At 37.2% G+C, this 21,999-nt stretch overlaps 1 protein-coding gene across 2 annotated transcripts in view; it reads right to left on the minus strand.

Moving 5' to 3' along the window:
- Positions 1 to 21,999, minus strand: part of EDIL3 (EGF like repeats and discoidin domains 3) — a 271,818-nt gene that overhangs the window by 51,909 nt on the left and 197,910 nt on the right. For both annotated transcript variants that reach the window (XM_052700525.1, XM_052700524.1), the window contains 3 exons: positions 8,328 to 8,483; positions 7,273 to 7,417; positions 1,974 to 2,158 (listed from right to left, as the gene is read on the minus strand). In XM_052700525.1, coding sequence (XP_052556485.1) covers positions 1,974 to 2,158; positions 7,273 to 7,417; positions 8,328 to 8,483 — 486 coding nt within the window. The remainder of the gene's footprint in view (positions 1 to 1,973; positions 2,159 to 7,272; positions 7,418 to 8,327; positions 8,484 to 21,999) is intronic.

The raw sequence follows: 21,999 nt of genomic DNA on the forward strand, positions 1-21,999 counted from the left end.
TGATCCTGACAGGTGGCAGCCCTGCCCACAGCAAGAGGGCAGGAAGTAAGTGGTCCTTAAGACCCTTTCCAACTCAAACCATTCTATGATTATATAAAGTCTAGGGTTCATCCAAAAGTTCTGTAAGCTGCCCATAAGCAGCAAGAAGCATTTATGCATATGATGTAATCACCTCTTGGCAACCATTATCACAGCAGGTTCTCTGATATGTCTATCAGCTCACACGCTTTTAAGGAGAGGAATGGTTGATAACAATGGCATTTAGGTAAGATTCTCCCAAATTACTACAAGATGCAACAGAGATGTTCAAGTTATTCAAATACTACATATTTCAACAATAATTTTTGAAGGAATTCAGTAGCTTATACTCAATTCTATTGGCTTTCTAGAGAAAATTTTAAAAGATAAAACAAATAAGGCATGTAGAGAAAATTTAAAAGGGATATAAAGCTAACATTGTGAAACAGCACATTGGTATGACAGCCACTTTAGTGAAATCCAGAAACCTATGTCTTACGTTAAGCTTGTTTTAGGATACTATGGAATTGCTATTGGGATCACCCCTTGTAATATTTAATGGCTGAGGGATAAGGGTGTAGAGATAAGTTTGCTTCCACATGTTTTTTCTTACAAATGTTTTTTGACTAAATTCTGTGAAAGAAGCATGACGATAAAATTGTAGTCAGAGTGCTAAAGGTTATAATACAGTGCTCTGGATTTTAAAGAAAAAAATTAGAGAGCTACCAGCTAACAGAACAACAATGAGCAGACAAATTTAAATGACAGGCATGTCTTTCTTACAGAATTTTTTACCTCGTCTTGAAGTATCTGAGTCTGTCTGTACTCACATACTGAATTCAGAAAAATCAGCTTGCAGTATGAGGAAGTTAATGACCAGTTTAAACAGTGAGAAAACAAGTGATTTTAATGCCTGTTTCTTTTTTTTTGTTTTGTTTTGTTTGTTTTTCCTTTTCAAAACAAGAATTCTTTTGGAAAAAAAAAATATATAAATGTTTCTTAACATTCTTATTGAGCGGATAAGAAAATATGCCTGCTAAAGGACTTGCGGAGAACTGACAAGTGGTCACAGGAGTCCAAGTTCAATTTGCAGGTTCAGGTAGGTTCAAACATAGCAAGACTTAGAACAGAACAGAATGTAAGAATTAACTTTGCAACTCTTTTCCATCTGTATTTAAAAATCCATTGTCGCCCACGGAGAAATAATGCACCACAGGATATTTCTGCACTGCCTCTGCACAATCTTGGTTTCTTGGTATCACTGACAGGGCTAACGCTGGCTGTGATAAAACTGTCTCTCTCTTACTTGTAAAAAACATTTTCATCTGCTTTATCCTTGTAAAACAAAACCTTCCTCTACTCCAGAAGCTCCTCTAAAAAACTTTCTGTAAATCCCAAGATCTACAGTTATTTAAATGTTAAATAGATGAGGCAACTGCTTCTCCCTTGCTGTGTATGTGTAAACTTGGAGAAAAGACAGTAAGCATATTGCTAAATTGCTTAGCAACTGTAGGTAAAAAAGCTAATATGTCATAATTTATATGTGGAAAGATTGTAGGGGGTTAGCACCACATGTCTTGCAATATTGAGGCTTCCTGCTGAGAACTCCACCACAAACTGGCAGCTGGCTCAAAGCACTGCTATTTTCAACAGTTCAAAAAATGTAAATGTGTCAGCAACTGGTCAAATAGCCTTCATACTGTGATTTATTGCAGTCTTTCACATTAGCCTACTACTGACTTGTATAAATCACTCTCAGGCTGAAAACATCCCTTGTGCGTGGCTTTATAATGAATTTATGTGCTGAATCAATCTTGCTACTGTCAGACTGATCTTGACGCATCTTTGAGCAGTCTCAATTAGACAAAGATAATTTCAGTGTGCCAGGTTTCTTCCAGTGAATGCTGGAATGACAAAGAAGACGAATGCCTGTGAAATTTTATGTGGAAGTTTACCTGCAGCCACTGGGATTGGTCATTGTGGCCCGAGGTCCAGGCATTAACTTTGCCTTGCTTGTCCAGTCGGGCTTTTCTGGGCTCCCAAGCAAACATATCCATGTTGAGCGTTCGGAAAACACTGGAGGCAGTAATTTGATAGTCCTGTATATGCCCTGATTTCATCCCCAGGGGTTCAGAGCAACCTGGAAGAACAAAATAAGATCTGTGACACACGCTACTTATCTCTGTAAGTGGTTTAGGTTTTCCCTTATGGAAAAGAAAACTAGCAATTCTCAAAGAAAGGACTTTAATCATAAGTATTGTTGGGAAGAAACTACAAACAAACAAATGAAAAATAGCCAATTCAAGGCACTTTGTTTCAATACTTGGAAGAATTGAAAACAAAATACAGAATTCAAAGTATTTTAGACCCACACACATGTATGAACAGAAACCCACAGAAAAGATGACTCGTCTCTTATCTTGGTTTTCTTTTTCTGTCCAGGAATTTGCTATTATTTCCTCTATTCACTTCATTCTTACCATGTTTTTATTCCTTGTGATTCCTTGTAATTCCTTGTGACATCAAGCACGTGGTTGTGTGCTGAGAAAACATTATGTTTATTTTTTTAATAACATTACTGAAGTTTAAATGTTAACAAGCACTGAGTTCTACACTTTCAAATTACTTGATACTCAACCAAAAATAAAAAATCCCCCACACATACTGGCAGAGTAGAAGACTAGAATAATGTCTGTGAAGGAGGGAGAATATTGTTGAGAGTTATGTAGGAGAAATAGAGTTACAGGCTCATCTAGCTTAAGCCAGGTGGTTGTCCCACTTTGCTGACTTATTTTGACTGTTGCTAAAGATAGATCTTGAGTTTCTCCCTTATCCCTGCTGGGTGTTCGTGGCAATAAAATAGAACTCAACCTGGGCCAACAATAACAATATAAATAATAAAAATTTAACAAATGACTCTATATTCCTCTGTACTGCTAGGCTGAGAATATGTGAAATGCATTTAGATCCATAAGAAGGAAGAGGGAAACTGAGAACAGGTAAGACAACCCGGAATGGCACCGCTATAATAGCAGTACTGGAAGTCAGAAAAGTAGGTGAGATGCCTGATTTAAGACATAAAAGGAAAAGAAAGGCAAGTCAGGTAGCTGAGAACAAGAAAAGCCTCCATAAAGCTCCAGAAAAGTGGATGTATGGCTGGGGGGAGCTGGGAACATAAAAAGAGACAGGTTTCTCATTTATTACCTGTTCCAGCTATCGAAAATCTGCAGAAGTTTTAATTCCACAATTTCAGTGATTCTCCTCAGTTCAATAGCTACTTATCTCAGTTAAATTTTAAATAACATTTTAATTTCCTCATCTAAAAAGCTGATGGGTCAGAACGTGTCCCATACTTAGTGAGCCTCACTGGGGCTGGTGCAAGGAGTGCATCCCCCTGTGATGATTATGAAGGACAGGATCTTGAATTTATGTATCACTGTGAAGGCATAGATTTATCACTTGGTGCTTGGACCCCAAGCCACTGAGCTGGTTCCTTACAGGTAATCATTTCCTGAGTCACCACCAGCTCTGCTGCTTACAGCACCCTGGGAAGCTGTGAAGGCCTCCTTGCTGTGACATGACCCAGCTCAGCTGGTGTCTTCTGATAGAACCAGAATGGTATGGTCACTTATCACGCCCTCAAAATTGTCTTTTTTTTTTTTTTTTTTTTTTGCTTTATTTGAGCTAGATATCAATGCTGGCTTTCTTTTTCTTAAAAGTTCATTTCTTCCACAATATGCTCACCTTCATTTGTAAGATGTGACTCTTATTTGGTTTCTCTGATACTCTTAGCAAAGGCCTTTTGGTCAGGTTCTACTTTCAGTTTCTCCAATCGTTTTAACCACAGAATCATCTGGATTCATAGGGGATTCAAATCAGGGCAGCTAAGTCCAAGCCCTCCAGTGGGGTCAAACAGCAGGAACAAATTATCAGAGACAGGTAATGATACCATGTTCTTTAACAATAAGTGTATTTTAACTTTGAAATACGGGCATGTTTCATATTGAATAGAAAGAAATAAACAGAAACCAGAGTTCATTTTTGAATAAACTTTTTAGAATTGATTCACACTGCAAAAACAGAAAATGCGTAGCCTTGCCTGCTGGGAGAACTGCCAAGTTAAAAACAACAAAATAATTTTCCTGGGAGTAGAAGAGAAGAAATGATAGTGTAAATAAGGGAGACTCATCTGTTGCTTTAGAAAAGAATTTGGCTTATTATTCAGCTCTGAAGTCTCACTACAAGATCACAAGGACTTTCAGCAGGAATGTTTCATCTGAGTAATATGAAGGGAGCTCCAGACACAAAAACAAGGGTTGTCAAAACTGTTTTTCAGTGTTGGTCCAATCAATCAAAAACAGTTTTAAGTGTTATTATTGATAAATGAAACAACAGATGTCTCTGCTTGTGTGCCTGTGCATGCACGCATGCCTTAATGGCATTTCACACTTGCCTTCCTTCTCTACTGCCCCAAAAGGATAACAAAGGGGGAGGAGGAAGACAGTTGTTATGAGTCAGTGGAAGAGCAAAGTGAAGCAAAAGATATAAGCACGATGCACATAGGTGGCACAACGATGTGATAGCCTTGTGCCAGAGAGACCACAGGCACCTTGCAGCTCCTGTGGCACCCTGCATGAAAGGAAATGACTGAGTATTTTGATAGTTCATGTGCTCTTTCACTCAGAGCACAAACAACAGAAACACTGAACTGATATAAAACTTTTGTGTCCATAGGTAACTTTCCTTCATAGGAGTTTATTTGTAATAATGCTGACAACTCCTTGGGACACCTCCACTATGCTGCATGTTCTTTAAATTTACTTCATACTGTCCTTGAGAAAGGATTAAACTCTCCTCCACTTTTACAACCTGTTAATGAGAGCTCATGTAGACACACTTGGAAAAACATAGTTTTCCTTTCTAGATTACACACTACTGAGGATGAACAAGGGGGGTGACATCTAGTATTAAACAAGGATGTTATAAAGAGCTTTTATATTAGAGTTTGTGTGACTGGTATGTATAAGTACTATTAATATGGAAAAATAGTTGCTGGAAAACAACCAGCCAGAAAGAGGAAAAATACATGCACACTTACATGTGCAAGTTTCCCAAGGACGGTTAAATTTTGGGGACCAACATTCCTCTGCAAAAACTGACAGCTCAGAAAACCAAGGATTTGCCAAATTTGTCCATGGCTACCAAAACACACTAGCATTAATCATATACGACATGAACCACGTGCAAGAAGGCAACTGTCTGCCAAATGCAGATGTGTGAACATATGAGCACATTGCATGAGTGAGTGACTGTTGTGGAAAGTCATCCACTGCTGAATAACTACACTTTGCTCCTACTGCTAGTAATTAATTAATTAAGGCATTACAATAAGCAGTAGATGTAATCTGTGTCTCCTCAGAAATGAATATCCTATGGTGGAAAGGGAATTTACAATACAGAGATCTGAAAGCATGTGGAAAGCAGGAACACAAGGCTATGAAGATTGATGTCTCATTTATTGATAATCCACTACACAACCACTGATCACAATTTTCAGCAAGCTGTGACCTTGGGTCCTTCTGAGAATATATACCTATAACAGATTATAAAGAACACTGTGGTTGGACTTGATGATCTTAGAGGTCTTTCCCAACCTTAATGACTCTAATGATCATCTTAAGTTTAGCTTAATAAAGATTAGTTTTTAGGATGATCTGGTGTTGCAACATAGTCTCAGTCACTTTGTCAATGATTCTTTTCCTAGGACCAGCACTTTTCAGGGAAGCATGTTCTTCTGCTTAAGACAGACCACCTGTAATTAGAGTGAACTAGTCTCTCTTTATGTACACTCTTCTTTCATTAAGATTGAAACTATTCAGCTGAGCCTTGGCTGCCCCTGGTTCTAAGAAATGATGACCTTGAAACTGTTAGGAGACCACTGAAATGAAATCACTTCAGTAGCTTTCACAGTTCTTTGAGCAAAACAATTCCTGGTCATTCTGGCAAGGGCTTGCTCTAAATTGCTGTTCCAGAAATGGAAGACATAAAAAAAAAAAATAAAAAAAATCTAATAGACTAAAGCAGCAAAACAGAATTTTCTATTTACTCTCAAACTTATCTATATTGGAAAAGGGCTACACTGAGATTAATGCATTAACTTTTCATTTCTGAATCTGGTTTTGATGCCACTAGAGAACTGAGAATTATTTAACTCCAGCTGTTTTGATATATCATTCGTGAATTGGATGACTATTGTTTGTACAGTAAGCAGGCAGTCACATAAAAATCATTCTAAAATGAATTCAGTGGAGCGCTCCCACTGGTAAAAGGTTGATCTCTTGAAAAAGATAAAAAATTTACATGCTTTACTGAATTTGTGAGGGAATACAGTTCTTGAAGAGAGTAGCTAGAGGTCAGGCTTTACATTTTTGAGTTATAACTTCTGCTACTACAAACCTTAAGGAGGTTTATATTGGCTCCACTTACTCTTTTACTTTCTGCTATAAGAAACAATCTCTGCTTCTGCTGGAAACCCACAACATAAATTTAAACTGAAATCTTGTCAAAGCAGCCCAGAAAAATAAGTCTGTCTCCACTCTGAGTGGTGTTTGGCTGCAGCTGAAGCACACTGATACCTCTGAGGCTGGCATGTACCTGACCCTCATGAGAAATGAATCAGGTCAGCTTTGGTTCCAGAAAGATTTACAAAGAGTTACTGAGCTACCCCACTACTATTACTGTCCTACTGCAATAGAATATTGTCACTTTTATTACTTATATCAGTATAGTTTTGACATGATTTACGTAGGAACAGATTAATTTTTGCCTGCCAACTGTATTCCATAAGGTTGTTTAGTCCATGGGAATGAAAATGCAGTGCTTGCTTAAAGTCCAGTAAGGCCTCATTGAGCCCTTAAGTACCTAAAGAGGCCAATAGGAAGGACAGGAAGGGACTCCTCAGGGAGTGTAGTGATAAGGCAAGGAAAAATGGGTCTAAACTGAAAAATCGTAGTCTTAGATTGAAAATAAGGAAGAAAATTTTTGTTCAGAGTGCAGTGAGGCCCTGGCACAGCTGCCCAGAGAGCTGTTGGTGCCCCATCCCTGGAGGCACTCAGGGCCAGGGTGGATGGGCTACTTGATCTGGGATGGGTAACCTGCCAACTGCAAACCATTGGAATGGAGTGGGCCTTAAAATCCCTTCCAGCTCAAGCTGTTCTATGATTATATGATTCTTGTTCCCTTCAAGGAACCCACCTGATAACTCACAGCCCAGGAGTTCCATTCTCAATGTGCAATGTCGTCGGCAAACCTGAGGATACAGGCGTATGTACTGTGATTTTATTGGAGGTGTGAAGGAGTTAGCATACGGGGTATTGTTGTCCACATTTCCACGGAACACCTGTAAAAAAACAAAACTGTTTCAAAAACATGCCAAGATTTATACTAAAGGTATAGCTCATTTCCATGCTTCAGAAATATCCACTCTTCTGATCTGCTTTCCACATTTCACACAGAATTTTTCACAGAGAATGCCCCATTTCCCCCACTGTTCAATAAGGAAATCTTTAAGCAAAACACATTTCCATTGGCTTGCACCAGTGTGTGTTTGCTACCTGCACTGAATCAGGGCCTCTATCTTGTCACTCCTGGGAACCTGATCTACTAATGCAATAAATTACATCTTCTTGTCTAATTACTGCATTAAATAGACCTTATTCATTTAACCTTCAATTATCTGCACTGATTGACATCTATTATTCGCCTCTACTCCAAGAGCCTGGTCCAGTTCCCACTGAAGTGTACTGTAACCCTCCCACTGATCTCCGTGGGCACTGAATTAAACCTGTAAGCATTCCTCTATTTAGGCCTGCTTTGTATGTACAGCTCTCTTTAAAAACTGTAGATGCGCACTTCTCACTGGATGACACTGTTTGTGTAGCAAGGAGATTAGCACTGATTAATGAGTTCAATGCTTTAAAGGGTTAACACTAATCTGCCAATGTAATAAGACTAAATTGAAAACATAGTAATGAATAATTACTGGTAAACTAATTAAAATGAAAATTAGATAAGTGTAATAAACAGGATTTTTCTAGCCTTGGGACACAGCATTTATATGACCATCAATTAAAGTATAAGAAATTCTTAGCAGACAGAAAGTATGAATTTATTGATTTTTTTTCTGGAATAAAATAAGAACATGGAAAGCTATATCAAGCTGTCAAGTAATTAGGCTTATCTACCAGAGATAGCTCAAATTACTGAGCTGGACCACAAGACATATTCATACAGAGATGACTTAATCTTACCATATCCTCATTTGTGCCTTTTACTTTGTACATCGTCCATGACTTCCCATCATTGCTATAAGCAATTTTGTAAGATTTCACATACTCTGGACTTCCAATCCTTTTGGCACCTTGGGTTATAACTCCAGTGACTCGCATCTTCTTCTGTAGGTTTATCTGAAACAGTAAAATGGCACAACATCACTGCTAGCCTACGGAGGAACACAATTCTGATCCTAGATTGTTTTGATTCCTTCTTTTTTTTTATATCAGAAAGAAAAAAACATACTTGTAACATCAAAAATGCTATCTTTACACCTGTACTAATTACTTCTTTCATTCATTTCATATGCACACATAAATTAATAAAAAAAAAAAAGGATGAAAAAGCTAACTTAGTGCGTTTCTTACCACTTGGGATGGCAGCCCGAGTGCAGGGATATGCAGAGGCAAGAGAGGGATCAAGTGTCTGCCAGCCAGACATTTAAATCCTTTACGATATGATCTCAAGATTTTCTCTCACTTGGAAAGATAATCTAGCAGCTATTAAGGATTATCAGACATCAGTGTTACAAATTTCTCCGCTATTTGACTGAAATAGTTGGGCTTCTAATATTTTTTGTCTTTAAAGCAAAAATAAACGTCACTGTTGCTTTATCACATTTCTCACAATACATAATGAATAACTACTCATACATCTGTAGGAGAGAGGAGAAGATGCCTATAAAAATTAGGTTTTTTTCACAGGATCTTTCTCATGGACACCAGGAAAAGTCAGGAACATTTGCAGCTATAATGGAGAGAATGAAAGAATTTAGACAGGCATTAATCAGAAGGTATTCGAGTCTGTCTGCCTTGGAAAACCTTCTGTGTTACTTGTTTCTCAGAGGAAAAAAAAACCCACCAACATACGGTTTGTAAGAGGACAATTCTTGAGATTACTCCATTTCAAAATTTAGTTAACACAGAGCAGCAAACAGTCAGACACAAAGATTTCTGGAATTCTGTTATAAAGATCTAACTCTCTGTATAGAATTTAAGATTATTTATAAATAGACAAGATAGAAAAATATGACATATATTTACAAAATTTATAATAAAAAGAAAATCATTTTCAAAAACGAATTAAAAAGTACAGTCAAACATAAAAATCATTGGTTATTTGCCTTCTATATGTGCCCTTCAGTGATATCTTCAGGTGTAACTGTTCAGGAAAAGGAAGATCTCAAGGAAGATAACACAATACCAAATAAGTTTTGTTAGTTTTCTTTGATCTTATGCATATACCTAATGTTTCAGATTCACTTTTTTTTTTTTTTTCCCCCCAAATATTAATATTAAGAAGTGTTTTTTTGGGTGAGGATTCATATAGAAAATATTTCTTGTGATTTGTTTCTAAGGAAACCATGAGTTTAGATCAGGATTATTGTTACACTGTCTCCTTTTTATGCCTCAGCCTCAATGTACAACAAATCAAACGCTGCACCTCAAGAAGCAAAATGATGAAAAATCCTCCACCAATGACAAGCAAAAATAATCCGTTGAAGAGCTAAATGCTTCAGCAGGAATTGAAACTTGGAGAAATAAGAGCACTACTGAATGAAGGAAGATTTGAGGAAAAATAATCGAAATTAAATGTAAATAATCAATTTTTTTAATGCTCCCTTAATATGCATAATGTTTTACCTCAATTCTTTAAGGAAGGAAAAACCCTGCATTTGTTCTACTGTAGAGCAGGCCCCTCTATACCCGTACATGGCACCTGAACATTTAAGTTACAATGTTACTTCTGTATTTTAACAGACAGAATCTTTGCTTTTAGAGGCTTTTTCAATCAAGTTCTGAACAGCACTGAGCTTGGAACAACTTAGGAAATGAAAACAGGACATGGTGTTTTGCAATCAGGTCTGCAGGTTTTGTCAGTGTTTGCAGAAAAATCCTGGTGAAGAGGGAGGAAAAATGCCTTCAAATCCTTGCAGCTTTCTTACATACAAAACTCTCATGAGGCTAACCTCGTGACGGCGGCAGCTCCTTTCAGTGTATATGGATGTAGCAGGAACTAATTGGCCCTTTGTGTCTGAGTTCCTTTATGGGTTTTAAACTTCTCAAGTCAGAGCTTAGTAAAACACAAACTATTATAACTGTTCAATGGCTATAATGAAGCTAGTGCTGAAAATCTTTTTTACTTAATGTACTTCAGCAGGAAGCACAGTTCCCAGTGTGCAATGTGAACCGGCTCTTTTAGCATTAAAAGCATTTTCAATGCATTTTTTTCTATGGCAATTGTGAAGAAAAACAACTCAAGATGCTCTACTTCGTGTACATAAGAGAAATACAGATTTAGGTTTGGAAGTAATATATTCTAATTATATAGCAACTTTGTTTTCAAACAAAGGAGTGAAAATCAACAGGGCAAGAACAAGAGTTCAACACATCATTTTATAAAAAAGCAGTAGCTTATTTGGGCATAAAGGACCCCTTATCTACCAGGCAAATCAAGGATGATAGAAGATCCTTAGTACTTTGCGGGCTTTGCCTCAGTAATTTAAGAATTAATGGATCGCAAAGGCTCTGAAAGTAGAAGATCCCTGCATAGAAATCTGAGGAAGGTGTTGCTTAAAAATCCTGATGCATTCTTCCAGCCTGGCTTCCTTCTGATGTTATACTGTGAAGAAGGCAGCCCCATTCATGGTGCTGCAGTCAGCTCCAGAGTACAGCAACTTACATGTCTCTCACTGTAAAGATTTTGGCTATGATGTTTACATATGAATCCCAGTAAAGAGTGCCCACTGCTGCACTTCCTCACAGCGTACACCATCTGACAGAACTTGAGTAAGGTGCCACTTGATACCCACAATTAATCTCCCTGAAATTGCCTTTGTATGTCAGTGCAAAAGTTTCCTTTGACTAGAGTAAATGATGAACACTAAATCAAGCAGGTAAAGGCCATAATCTCGTTTAAGTCCATTCAAATCTAATTATAGATGAAAGGGGTAATATCTGCATAATCACAGAATCACAGTAGGACAGAACCATGTGTTGGAAGGGACCCTAAAAGGCCATCTAGTCCCACTCCCCTGCAATGAGCAGGAACCCCTACAGCTACATCAGGTTGCTCAGAGCACAGACCAGCCTGGCCTTTAATGTCTCCAGCGGTGGGGCTTCCACCACTGTTTGGGAAACCTCTTCCATGTAGCACAAATTCACTATGCTGATTCGGAAAGACAGCTGACATAAACTCCTACAGTAACAGGACAAGAAAGAATAGTTTTAAACTGAGACAGAGGAGGTTTTGGTTAGATTTGAGCAGGAAGTTTTTCATTCAGAGCATGGTGACACACTGTTACAGGTTGCCCAAGGAGGTTGCAGATGCCCCATCCCTGGAGGCATTCAAGGCCAGGCTGGATGTGGCACTGGGCAGCCTGGTCTGGTGGGTGGTGACCCTGCACGTAGCAGGGGGGTTGAAACCAGATGAATCCTTTTCGACACTGGCAGTTCTATGATTCTATGATATAGCCAGAACCAAGCAAAAAAAAAATTGCTCTCAGGCAGTGCTTTCAAGTGTGGTGCATGCTTAAGAGCTGGGGAGTAATTACACTCTATCAGTTTAAAATACTCCCACCAACCCTGAAATTTCATTTAATTTTGTTCTTTTCAATCATCATAATCTTCCCAGAACCATGATTAGACCACTTTTCTCATCGCAGCAGTTTACAGAGCCACTGCCTTTTTCAACAGGAGAGGAAGAAGCATCTTGTCATGTTTTTTGCTCTTGGCACTGATTCTGCAGCAGACATTTTCACTGGTGTACTAATGTCTTTGATGGCAATGATTCATAGAAATCAGTTTTGGGATGCTGTATCATTCAGATGTCTAAACAGTTGAAGATGTAGGCAATCAAAATTTAAATGGAATTTAACTGAAAATAAATCCTTGTCAGAAAGGAAGAATAAACAAAAAAGACTATTTTTCTCAGGAGAAAATGTCAATATGAACAAGGCAAGTTTACAGTTCCAAAAGACTGCACAGAATAAAGATAGAGCATTATTTTCAAAGACATTTCAGAACCAACTCTGAAAATCTGTAATGCACTTCTGCAGATTCACTTCTAGGTGTGAGCAAATGGAGAAGCGTAAATCTGGACCATAAATCACATCATATTTATGAGGGAGCTATTCAACCAACTGTCCTAAAGTCCAAGAAGAACTTCCCAGCATGCTTAAAAAAATGTAGAACTGCAGAAAAAGAGGCAAAAGTCATTGTCATAATATGCCAATGTAACAAAACAGGAGAAATTAGGTATTCCACCAATGGAAATTCATATATCTCTGCAATTTGTGAACAAATAATAGAACAATAAGTATGCAGAAGCCATGAACTTGATCAAAAAACAAGAATAAAAAACATCTGCATCTATCTAATACACATTATTTTATAGAGAGAGGAGAAGGATAAAAAGATGGACTGACTTTAGGTGGATAGCATATGCAATGGTCTTGGCCACAAACATAGCCATGATCTTCTCATTTACTGCTGCACTATTAACACCACCACCACTAACATTTAGTACAGAACAGGTTGGCAAGAAGTACACCTTAATAGCAAGCTTCCAAGAAATGCTCAGTTTAAAGCCTTTAGAAAGTACTGGCTCTTTGAAACCTGAAGTGTAGTTTTTCATGAGATTTTGTTCAAAACAGAAATGCAGTTTACGGAGAACTATGATGTTTACCTAGTTCAGTTATGACATACAATAGCACTGCTATAAATAATTCTCCATATTCTCTGGCATAAAGTATATATTTTTTCACTAAAATTCACTATTACTCAGATAAAAATAGGACTGATTGAGGTTATACTGGTACACAAAGATTTATTATAGCAACTCTCCCTGATAATTTCATCAGCTTTTGAAGGATTGAAATTTAATATTTTTTAAGTCATAATTCTGTTAAAGCCAGATAGAAAGCTCCCACAGAAACATTTTCTGATGAGAAATAGGGAAATTTGGCAATGAAAATGCTTGTAATAAACTCAGGGAAGGAGTAACCTGTCATGATTCCTGCAAGACTGAGAAATATAATGAGCATGAAAGCTTCCTCCCATGATTCCCCTTCCATCTTTAAGCATCGATGCACGCTGAATACAATGAATGCTGCTGTTTCATTTGGACAGTGTGTCAGGAGCAGGGACTGCAGAGCAGGACTTGGAATGTGATGAGGTCCAGCAAGGCCAGCATAGGTCAGTTCCTATTATTTTTCCTGCTGCAGAGTATCCAACATCTTGATATAAAGTGTTTGTCTGTCTTGCTTGTCTGTAGTTGTCTGTTACTCTCCTAACCAGGCCTGTCAGCAGAGCTTCTCCAGGTGAAGCTGAGGGCAATGATGTGATCAGGACAGCAGCAGCTACACATGTCCTAACCAGCAACCAGACTAGGTAATGCAGTGATTTATCCACGGCGGCACTGCAGCTGTTGCTGTTCTGGATAAGAGTTTACGCAGAGAGAAGTCAACATGTTTTATCTCAAATTTGTGACAGTCTGGGAGAACAAACACAGTCATTTGCTATACGCCACTTTGGAAATGGTAGTTCCTACTGTGACTGTGGGATTGTGCCCTGCAGGCAAATTGATGAGATACCCAGTTATTTCTGAGCACAAACCCTTTTTATTTCACTGACTTCGATGCAGATTCAGCAAAGACTCTTCACAGCTTTCCTACTAAATCCTCTGCAAACTCATCCTCCTCATATTGTCATTTCAAGGTACCTTGCACATACAGTAAAAACAGAACTCTCATGTCTTCCTTGTACTTTCGGCTTAGTCCCAGCCAACCATCTAAAGGCAACCCAACATTTTTATGTTTCTCAATTAAATAAATTAAGTAAAATTCTTTACATTTCCAGCTAGGCAAGCTGAAACAGAGGTGTTAGCTAGCCTGTTAATTTAATTTTTAAGCCTATGAAAAGATCAGAACACAGATCAAAACCCAGTTATATGGAAAAAAAAAAAAAGTACACATAAATAAAACCAATCACAGGGACTATCTGGGCCAAACTGTAATGTTAACATGGAGGAGTATTTGTTATGAATATAAAAAAAATTTCTCACTTTGACTTTTTTTGAAAATATTCACTTTGTGCCTCCAAGTGTTTACATAATTAGAGAGACTAAAAACTTATTTGGCCTGTCTCCTATTATTAAGCCATTATTTTAGTCCGGATGGTAGTTGATATGAATGACATCAAATGCATTATATGAATTATTCAAATACTGGTATGTTTAGGCTGCCTTCTTAAATAGAGGTCCATAATCAATCTCACGTTGTTTACAGGCCCACAGCCTTGTAAAATTTCTTTTCATTTACAAATTCCTGATTAACTTGGCATTATATATATATACGTATACCTGCAATTTAAGATTAGCTAAATTGGAGTCATTTATTGCTGTTATTAACTCTGAATCATCTTCACATAGAAAGGCCTGGATTGAAAAGGACCACAACAACCATCAAGTTTCAACCCCCCTGCTATGTGCAGGGTCGCCAGCCACCAGACCAGCCTGCCCAGAGCCACATCCAGCCTGGCCTTGAATGCCTCCAGGGATGGGACATCCACAGCCTCCTTGGGCAACAGAAAAGAACTTCCCCAAAATGTCTAGAATAAATCTTAAAGTACAGTCAAGGAATGCAAATAACAACAGTTGTCAAAAAAAAAAAAAAAGTCTGGATGTATGTCAGCATGTAAAATAGTTCTGATCAACTGTATCTGGTATGTACATTGACTGCAGAAACAAACACACACTTTTGTTTTAATCCTACATGAAAAATTCAGTACAAACTTTGATAATAAATATGACCTACTCTTATCTCAACAAGGACAACTGGGAAGAATTCCTATTTGGACTTTGGCATGCTTTGCCTAGGTCCTTTGTATCTTCTCAGCCAAGGATACTGTGACTCAGAAGGAAATGTGCTACAAAATGACAAATCAGATGAAGAAAATCTCTTCATTAGTTATGAACATTAAAGCTAAGCCCGAAGTAAAACCCATTGATTGAGGGATGCAAGCTGAAGCAAAAACTGAAATAACTGAGAACATGCAGGAGATCAGACTTCCCTTGCACTGTGGGATAACTACCAGGGGTTTTACACATTCCCAGCTAATTTAAACACACAAGAAAACTGAAGCTACTTAGTTCCTTCACCGGAATACAGTCAGTAAAGGATAGCATTGATAGCAAAAGAATAGCAATCTTTGTGGAGGGCACTTCTTAACCATAGTTCACTACCCTGACTTTCTTTTTTTTTAATGCAGTTTTTTTTTTTTAAATGCAGAATCTATAGAAATTTACAACTGTAGAGAAAGGTGAAAAGATCCACTGAAGATCGATTTCATAGGCTGCAGGTCATGGGCTATGCAAAGGAAAAAACGCCTTTCGAACATAATTTTGGCTATGTCAGTTTTGGGAGATGCTAGGAATCTAAATTTGGTCCGGATTTTTTTTTAATGAGTCCATGAGAAACATGCTATACTATCTCAGTCTATACTCCAATAGTGTTTTTAATTCCTAATGACTCATGATGCAATATTTCAGTTTTTGTAACACAAGATACATTAAACATAAATCACAAAATACATCTTTGCACATCTTTTCCTTCTTGGTTCAAATAATTCTAATCGTGAAATACCTTCTTCAATCCCCACTTTCCAATGGGCCTGGCAACCACAGATGGTTTTATACTGCCTATTATGCTGACTATAACATCTTTATGTTCTTCCCATGTATCTGCTAATAGCTTGTCTCATTAGTCTAAAGTCTTTTTCACTGTCAGCTTATAGAAGACCCAAGAACGGTGAAATTCCAGTTGTAATTAGGACTTTCTGGCTGATAATAATTAGAACAACTGCTAGAATGTACTCACTTCATGACACAATTTGTGGTAGAAATACAAATAGGAAAATAGGAGTACATAAAAGCAATACTTCCTACATATTATCAACTTCAAAAATAATTTGTTGGTTGCTATGAGACTGGTTGAGTAGGGAGAGAGGCCAAGGCTCTAGATGGATGCAAGTGGAATGAAGAGGTAGACTAATAAGCACACCGGTGGCAGATGGCTTTGTGTCTGCTGAAAAGACTATGTCACCTGTCTGATTTTGCCACCCACAGATGCTATTACAGAAAATGAAAAATAGGCTTGAATGATTAATCCCTCCTGAGTCCTGTGAAATTGGCTCAATATTGGTTGAATCACAATAAATAAACCCATACTTTCCATTATCCCTTCAAATTAACAATCAATACTCAAAAAAGTTAATATTTAAGAATAGTTACCCTTGAGTGTCCTGATGTTCAGGAAAAAAACAAAGAGACTTTCTTATCATTTTAATTAGCTCTGTATTTTTCCTTAAAACAAATTTTCTTTCTATAGAATCTGATAGGCAATAGATTTAATTAAAATGCGAAACATTGCTTGGCTTTGCAATAGACCAACAGAAACTCTCCTCAAAATTGAAAAAAAATATCATTGAGAACTTCGGACTTGAACAATGTCTCTTTATCTTAACCACTCATGGAATAAGGTTACAAAATGTGAGAGTAAAACTCACTCTTTTCAATCCACAGTTCCAGTGAAGTCAGCTGACAAGCACACATCATCATTTTCAGCAAAGGTCAAGGACTATGAGTTTACTCCATACCCTGTTTCCTGCTTTAATACCATGGTGCTGGCAACTCCTACACTCACCACGTAAGACTGCCAGTTTTCTCCAATATCTCTAAAATCACAGAGAAGCTCTGAGGTACAGCCAGGGTCTGCAGGTTTCTGAAAGCTGATGCTGTTTCAGAGCCTCCATTTCCACTGAGCAGTTCTGTCACCATATGAACTCAGCACACAGGTAAGTTTCAATGCACGTCTCTGTGCCATGCAGTAATATCTCTGCATCCCAATCATTAGCTGTAGTGAAGTAATTTAAAACAGTCCTTCTAGAAGTAAGACCTAGCAGAAGACCACCTGTAAGCAACAATTATTTAGTTTGCCGTCTTGGAAGTGAACATTTGCAACCCAAAATATGACTTATTCGACTATCTCACACCAGCATAGTGTCATCTAACTGGTTTATATGGTGTTCCCACTAGGGAACTGCAATGCCCATCACTCCATTACAGTTTGTTGGCCTCCATATAGCTGTGAAGGTATCTCCTGCCACTTGCTCTTGGAGCAGACAGACACACTCATTTAAGTCTATTACCTTTTGCTGTTTTGATTACCATGATGACTATGACGAATCATTAGTTCAAAATATGCATTGTTAAAGGTACATGAAACAATGTGTTCAAGAATACTGTTCCTTCAGCCATTCAGCTCCATTACAAAGAATTATTAAGGAAAGCTGATGCAGAGGCTGACAGAACATGCTATGGGTAGTGTTTATAATAGCATCAAGTTTTTGTTGCCATGGGGATATTAACACTGAACTGACTGTTTCTGTGTATTTGAAACCTCAATCAAAAGTTGTTTGAATACGTATGTGTGTGGGTGTTTGTGTGTATGAAGAATGAAACTAAGAGATTTAAGATAATATCAAATAGATAACGAGACATGGGACACAAGGGAGTATCTGGATGATTACATTAGGAAACAGGTGTCTAGTCCTTTTGTTTTCTAGTCTGAGTAGATAAACAATACGTTTTTTTGTCTGTAAGCTAAAGATTTAGACATTGATGGAGATCTACAGTTTGCAGACTTTTGAGTTCACTGAAGTCAATTAACTTCTGGCGAACTTTGACCATTTTAAGAGCTTTTCCAATTTCTGTAGTTCCAAAGTCCTTGTAGGGCTATTTTGAGAGAATTCAGAAGTACCTTTGTTATTAGTTTCTGTTCTCTCCTGCCAAGGGCTTTCAGGTACTTATTGTCACTTTTTAATACTCCCCAAAGAAATCCTCATTTGGAACTAAGTAAAATTTTGGATTGTTGACAAGAAGTGAAGACCTTTAATACATTTCTGAGCACTTAACTTATCAGATTAAGTCTTCCTGTATGGTTCAAATCACCTTACATGATGGCTCTCAGATCATATTTCATAAGGTTCACTTGGCCACATTATACTAAGCTGAGAGCTATATTAAGTAATATTAAATATTTAATCTATGATGATAGGTATTTTTGGAAGCTGATACAACAGTACTCATGAATGAGGAAATGAACTTTGACAAAATGAATGGTTTGACAGATGGTCGTTTGCTTAGAGCTCTTACTAACAGATGTTTGAATGAATGTTCTGAAAGACCTCTGTGTATTTTAGGTTTTATCGTTTTATTAGCAAATAGTTATCATCTGGTATATACTTGCTCTTTGGAAGTTCTTGATGTGGAAGCTGCTATTTTTTTCCCCACTTTTTTTTTGGGGGGGGAAAGAAAAAAAAGTTTATGTTTTTCTCCTTCCTGGCTGAGGATGAGAATGATGGAACTTAAACAGCTTGTAGGATATTGTTTCTGTGTTAGAGCAGTCGAGTAAATGGCCAATGAGTAAACACAGTTAATCGTGCCAGCGTTACAGACTGTAAGCACTCAAAAAGGGAGGCTGAGAACCAGAGTTCAGACTGAGGCCATAAGGGTTGTGTTAGGTACCTATGTGGGGAAAAAAAAAAAAAAAAAGCTACAAATTAAAAAAAAAAAAGCATTCTGCCAAACAGAAATAATATTTCAATATATTCAGACTAAATAATAAAAAAAGAAGAATTAAATCACTATAAAAGCATCAGTAACGACTAAAGTGCTTCTGGTATAGAAACAAGAATTTAAATCCAATAAAACAAGTATCCTAATGAATAGAGTGCAATTTGTGTCTTATCTTGAGAATTACAAAGTCTTCGAACATATCAGTAGAATAATTAGTCCACAAAGGCAATTTGGTGAATGTTGTGTATGGGCAACACTGTGGTGTTTTGTTCTCTGGATGAACAATGCCATCTCCCAGACAGTGCGCAGGCTCTGTGTACATCCTCCAGGGAACTGACCATTTCCATGCATTTCATAGGATGCCTACTACACTGCTACTTAATTAATCCTTCTGATTTCTGCTGTAGAAACAGAAGACATACTATAGAAGAACTACAGTTTTGTGACTCTAACTAGACTTGTCTGATCTTAAAATTCTAAATTATTACAGGAACCTGAGAAAGCTTTAGAGAGAACCTGCTGGTGCACATACCACTTTCTAATTGAGAATCTCAGTGGGAAGTTCTGTTCCAACAAGTGTAACAACAAAAGATTCTTTTTCAACTGCGAAAGTTAGTAAAAAGACAAAAGAAATTAAAAGTAGTATTTAAAAAAAAAAAAAGCTATATTTAAAAAGTAGTACTTAAAACTAAATAAAACAACATATTTGTTTTAGATCAGAATACTAATATATGCAAATTGCCAATGAGAAGTTGGACGGCTTTTCAATTAACCTGTAATATCTCAAAACATGGAGTTGTATCTAAGTTTCAGAATGTAGTTTCAGAAAAGCTATTTAGAGAACAAATTAAAGAATACTATAGCACTCTGTTTCCATATATTCTACATAAGACTTCTAGGTTTTTGATTTTCAAAATATATTTGATATTTAAAAATTGATCTCAGAAAGGAAAACAGTACAAAATAGACATTGAAAGGAGTTAATAAGATGAAAATGCATTTAATTCCAACTTTAAACTGTCCTCTTCCTTCTCATAGTAATAAAGAAAAATATTTTGATCTTTTTATTTGAAAGGCAACTTGTAACAACGTAAATGAATTGAGAGAAACGATTCCTGCTATTTTAGTGATTGATAACTAAATACTTTTTTATTCTTCAATTTAACCTCCTATATACAACAATCATCAGGCCCTCAACCACAGTACTTAGTTCATTTTCTTAGTATTCTCTGACTATAGCGTATGCTCAAATCTGCTCTCTGCGCCTGTGGATTAATAAATACTGATTATATAAAAACAATTTCCATGTCCAAAAGCCCCAGAACACTTAGAAGAAAAAAATGGTGATAACCTCTCATATATGCCACAATTGCTGCTATTATCAGGCTTGCTCCTCACAGATATCTTCTCAATCACATTCCGGAGCGAAGTACAATTTCAGCATCTCTTGTTCTCAGATGTTGTCAGTCACCATGGAACAGCAGCAATTACATGGTCACCAGCAGGTACTGATCTTTTCCACTCCTTGTCTAATTGAGCAGCCTCAGCTAGCGCCAGGAAATTAAATTTACCCCATGTTTCCCTTAGTTAAAACTTCACTGTACACTCAGACTTTTACTGTCTGATCTTAAATATGGTACCTTTCACCCTACTCTTTTCACCCATTTCTTGCATGCCTTCATGCACCATCTTACTTTGTTCTAATTCTGGCACACACTTCTGAGGATGTTCTTAATGTTCTCTATGACTTAGCATCCAACAAATCTCAGCATGATCTGTAATACAGTGGTAGAAACCGCTGGAGTTCTGCTGTGAGCTCCCTCCCCAGTTCAGGTTCCCCGATACAGGTGGTGTAAGGCTTACTATTCTTGGGCCAATTAAGCTTTAAATAAGTTGATCTGTAATCCATTGCACTTATACATATATATATTTATAGATATATATATATATTTAATAGGACAGAAAGATCATAACTACTGTAGATGTCTGAAGAAACAACGTTCTTATATTATGGGGTAATATTTACCCACTTCCCTTTCTCATCTGTGAGCATGGTTTTTCAGATGCACTCTTTCTCCAGAGTTACTCATACATCTTAACTGCACAATTTAATAATTTTGGTACTGTACACTATTCCTTATATTGCTAGTAATACCAAATTTTTCTACCTCTCTTACAGTGTTCTTTATGGCACTCCATTTTATATATTTTCTGCATGTCCGTTATGGCTGAAGTCTTTGCATATTTAGCTAAATATAGAACATCTTGTTTCCAGCCTTGTTTCAGAGATTAGCTTTTCTTACTAAAATATTACAATTTTATTTCAGGACAGCAGAGCACAGTATAGACATGAATGGGAAGAAGAATGACGAAAACTGAGAAAATGAGTGAAGAAGGGGAAAGAAGGATGACTGAAGATAGGTATGTGAGAGTCAGAGTGAAAATTTAGGACTTGGTCCATTCCCCTAAATCTAAAATTACTTTGCACGTGGTAGAGAGAGAATATGATCAACAGTTCTGTTCATGGCCATCTGTATTCTGATCTGTACTGCCTTAGGAAAATTCATATGTGAACAGTGCGGAAGGGAAAACAAAGATATGAACTAGATTGAAGGAAGGAGTAGAGATAGAGTCAGAATGAAGAGAAATAGCATATTTTAAAGACATGAATGCAAAAGGACAAAAGGGTAAAGAAAAAACAGTACTCTCTTAAGAAAAGAGTTCTGACAAAAACAGTTTAACCAGAACAGGCAAAGTGACCATTTTGAGAAATTGAATAATTCTGGAAACATAAAACTGTGGAAATGCAGGAAGACAATGAGAATTTTTTTCTCATTGTATTCTAAAATATTAGACGTTAATGCCACTCATAAAGCAGTGAACTGTACACACAAGTGTTATTTTATCTGTGTCAACCTATGCAGGGAAACAGAGATCAGCAGAACTTTAAAAGGGAGATACAAGTTACTCTGACTTTAATTTTCTTTGAAAAGCATGGTCACTGACCCCTTAAAT

Source organism: Tympanuchus pallidicinctus, unplaced genomic scaffold, assembly GCF_026119805.1.
Source record: "Tympanuchus pallidicinctus isolate F22 unplaced genomic scaffold, pur_lepc_1.0 scaffold4, whole genome shotgun sequence".
Lineage (NCBI taxonomy): Eukaryota > Metazoa > Chordata > Aves > Galliformes > Phasianidae > Tympanuchus > Tympanuchus pallidicinctus.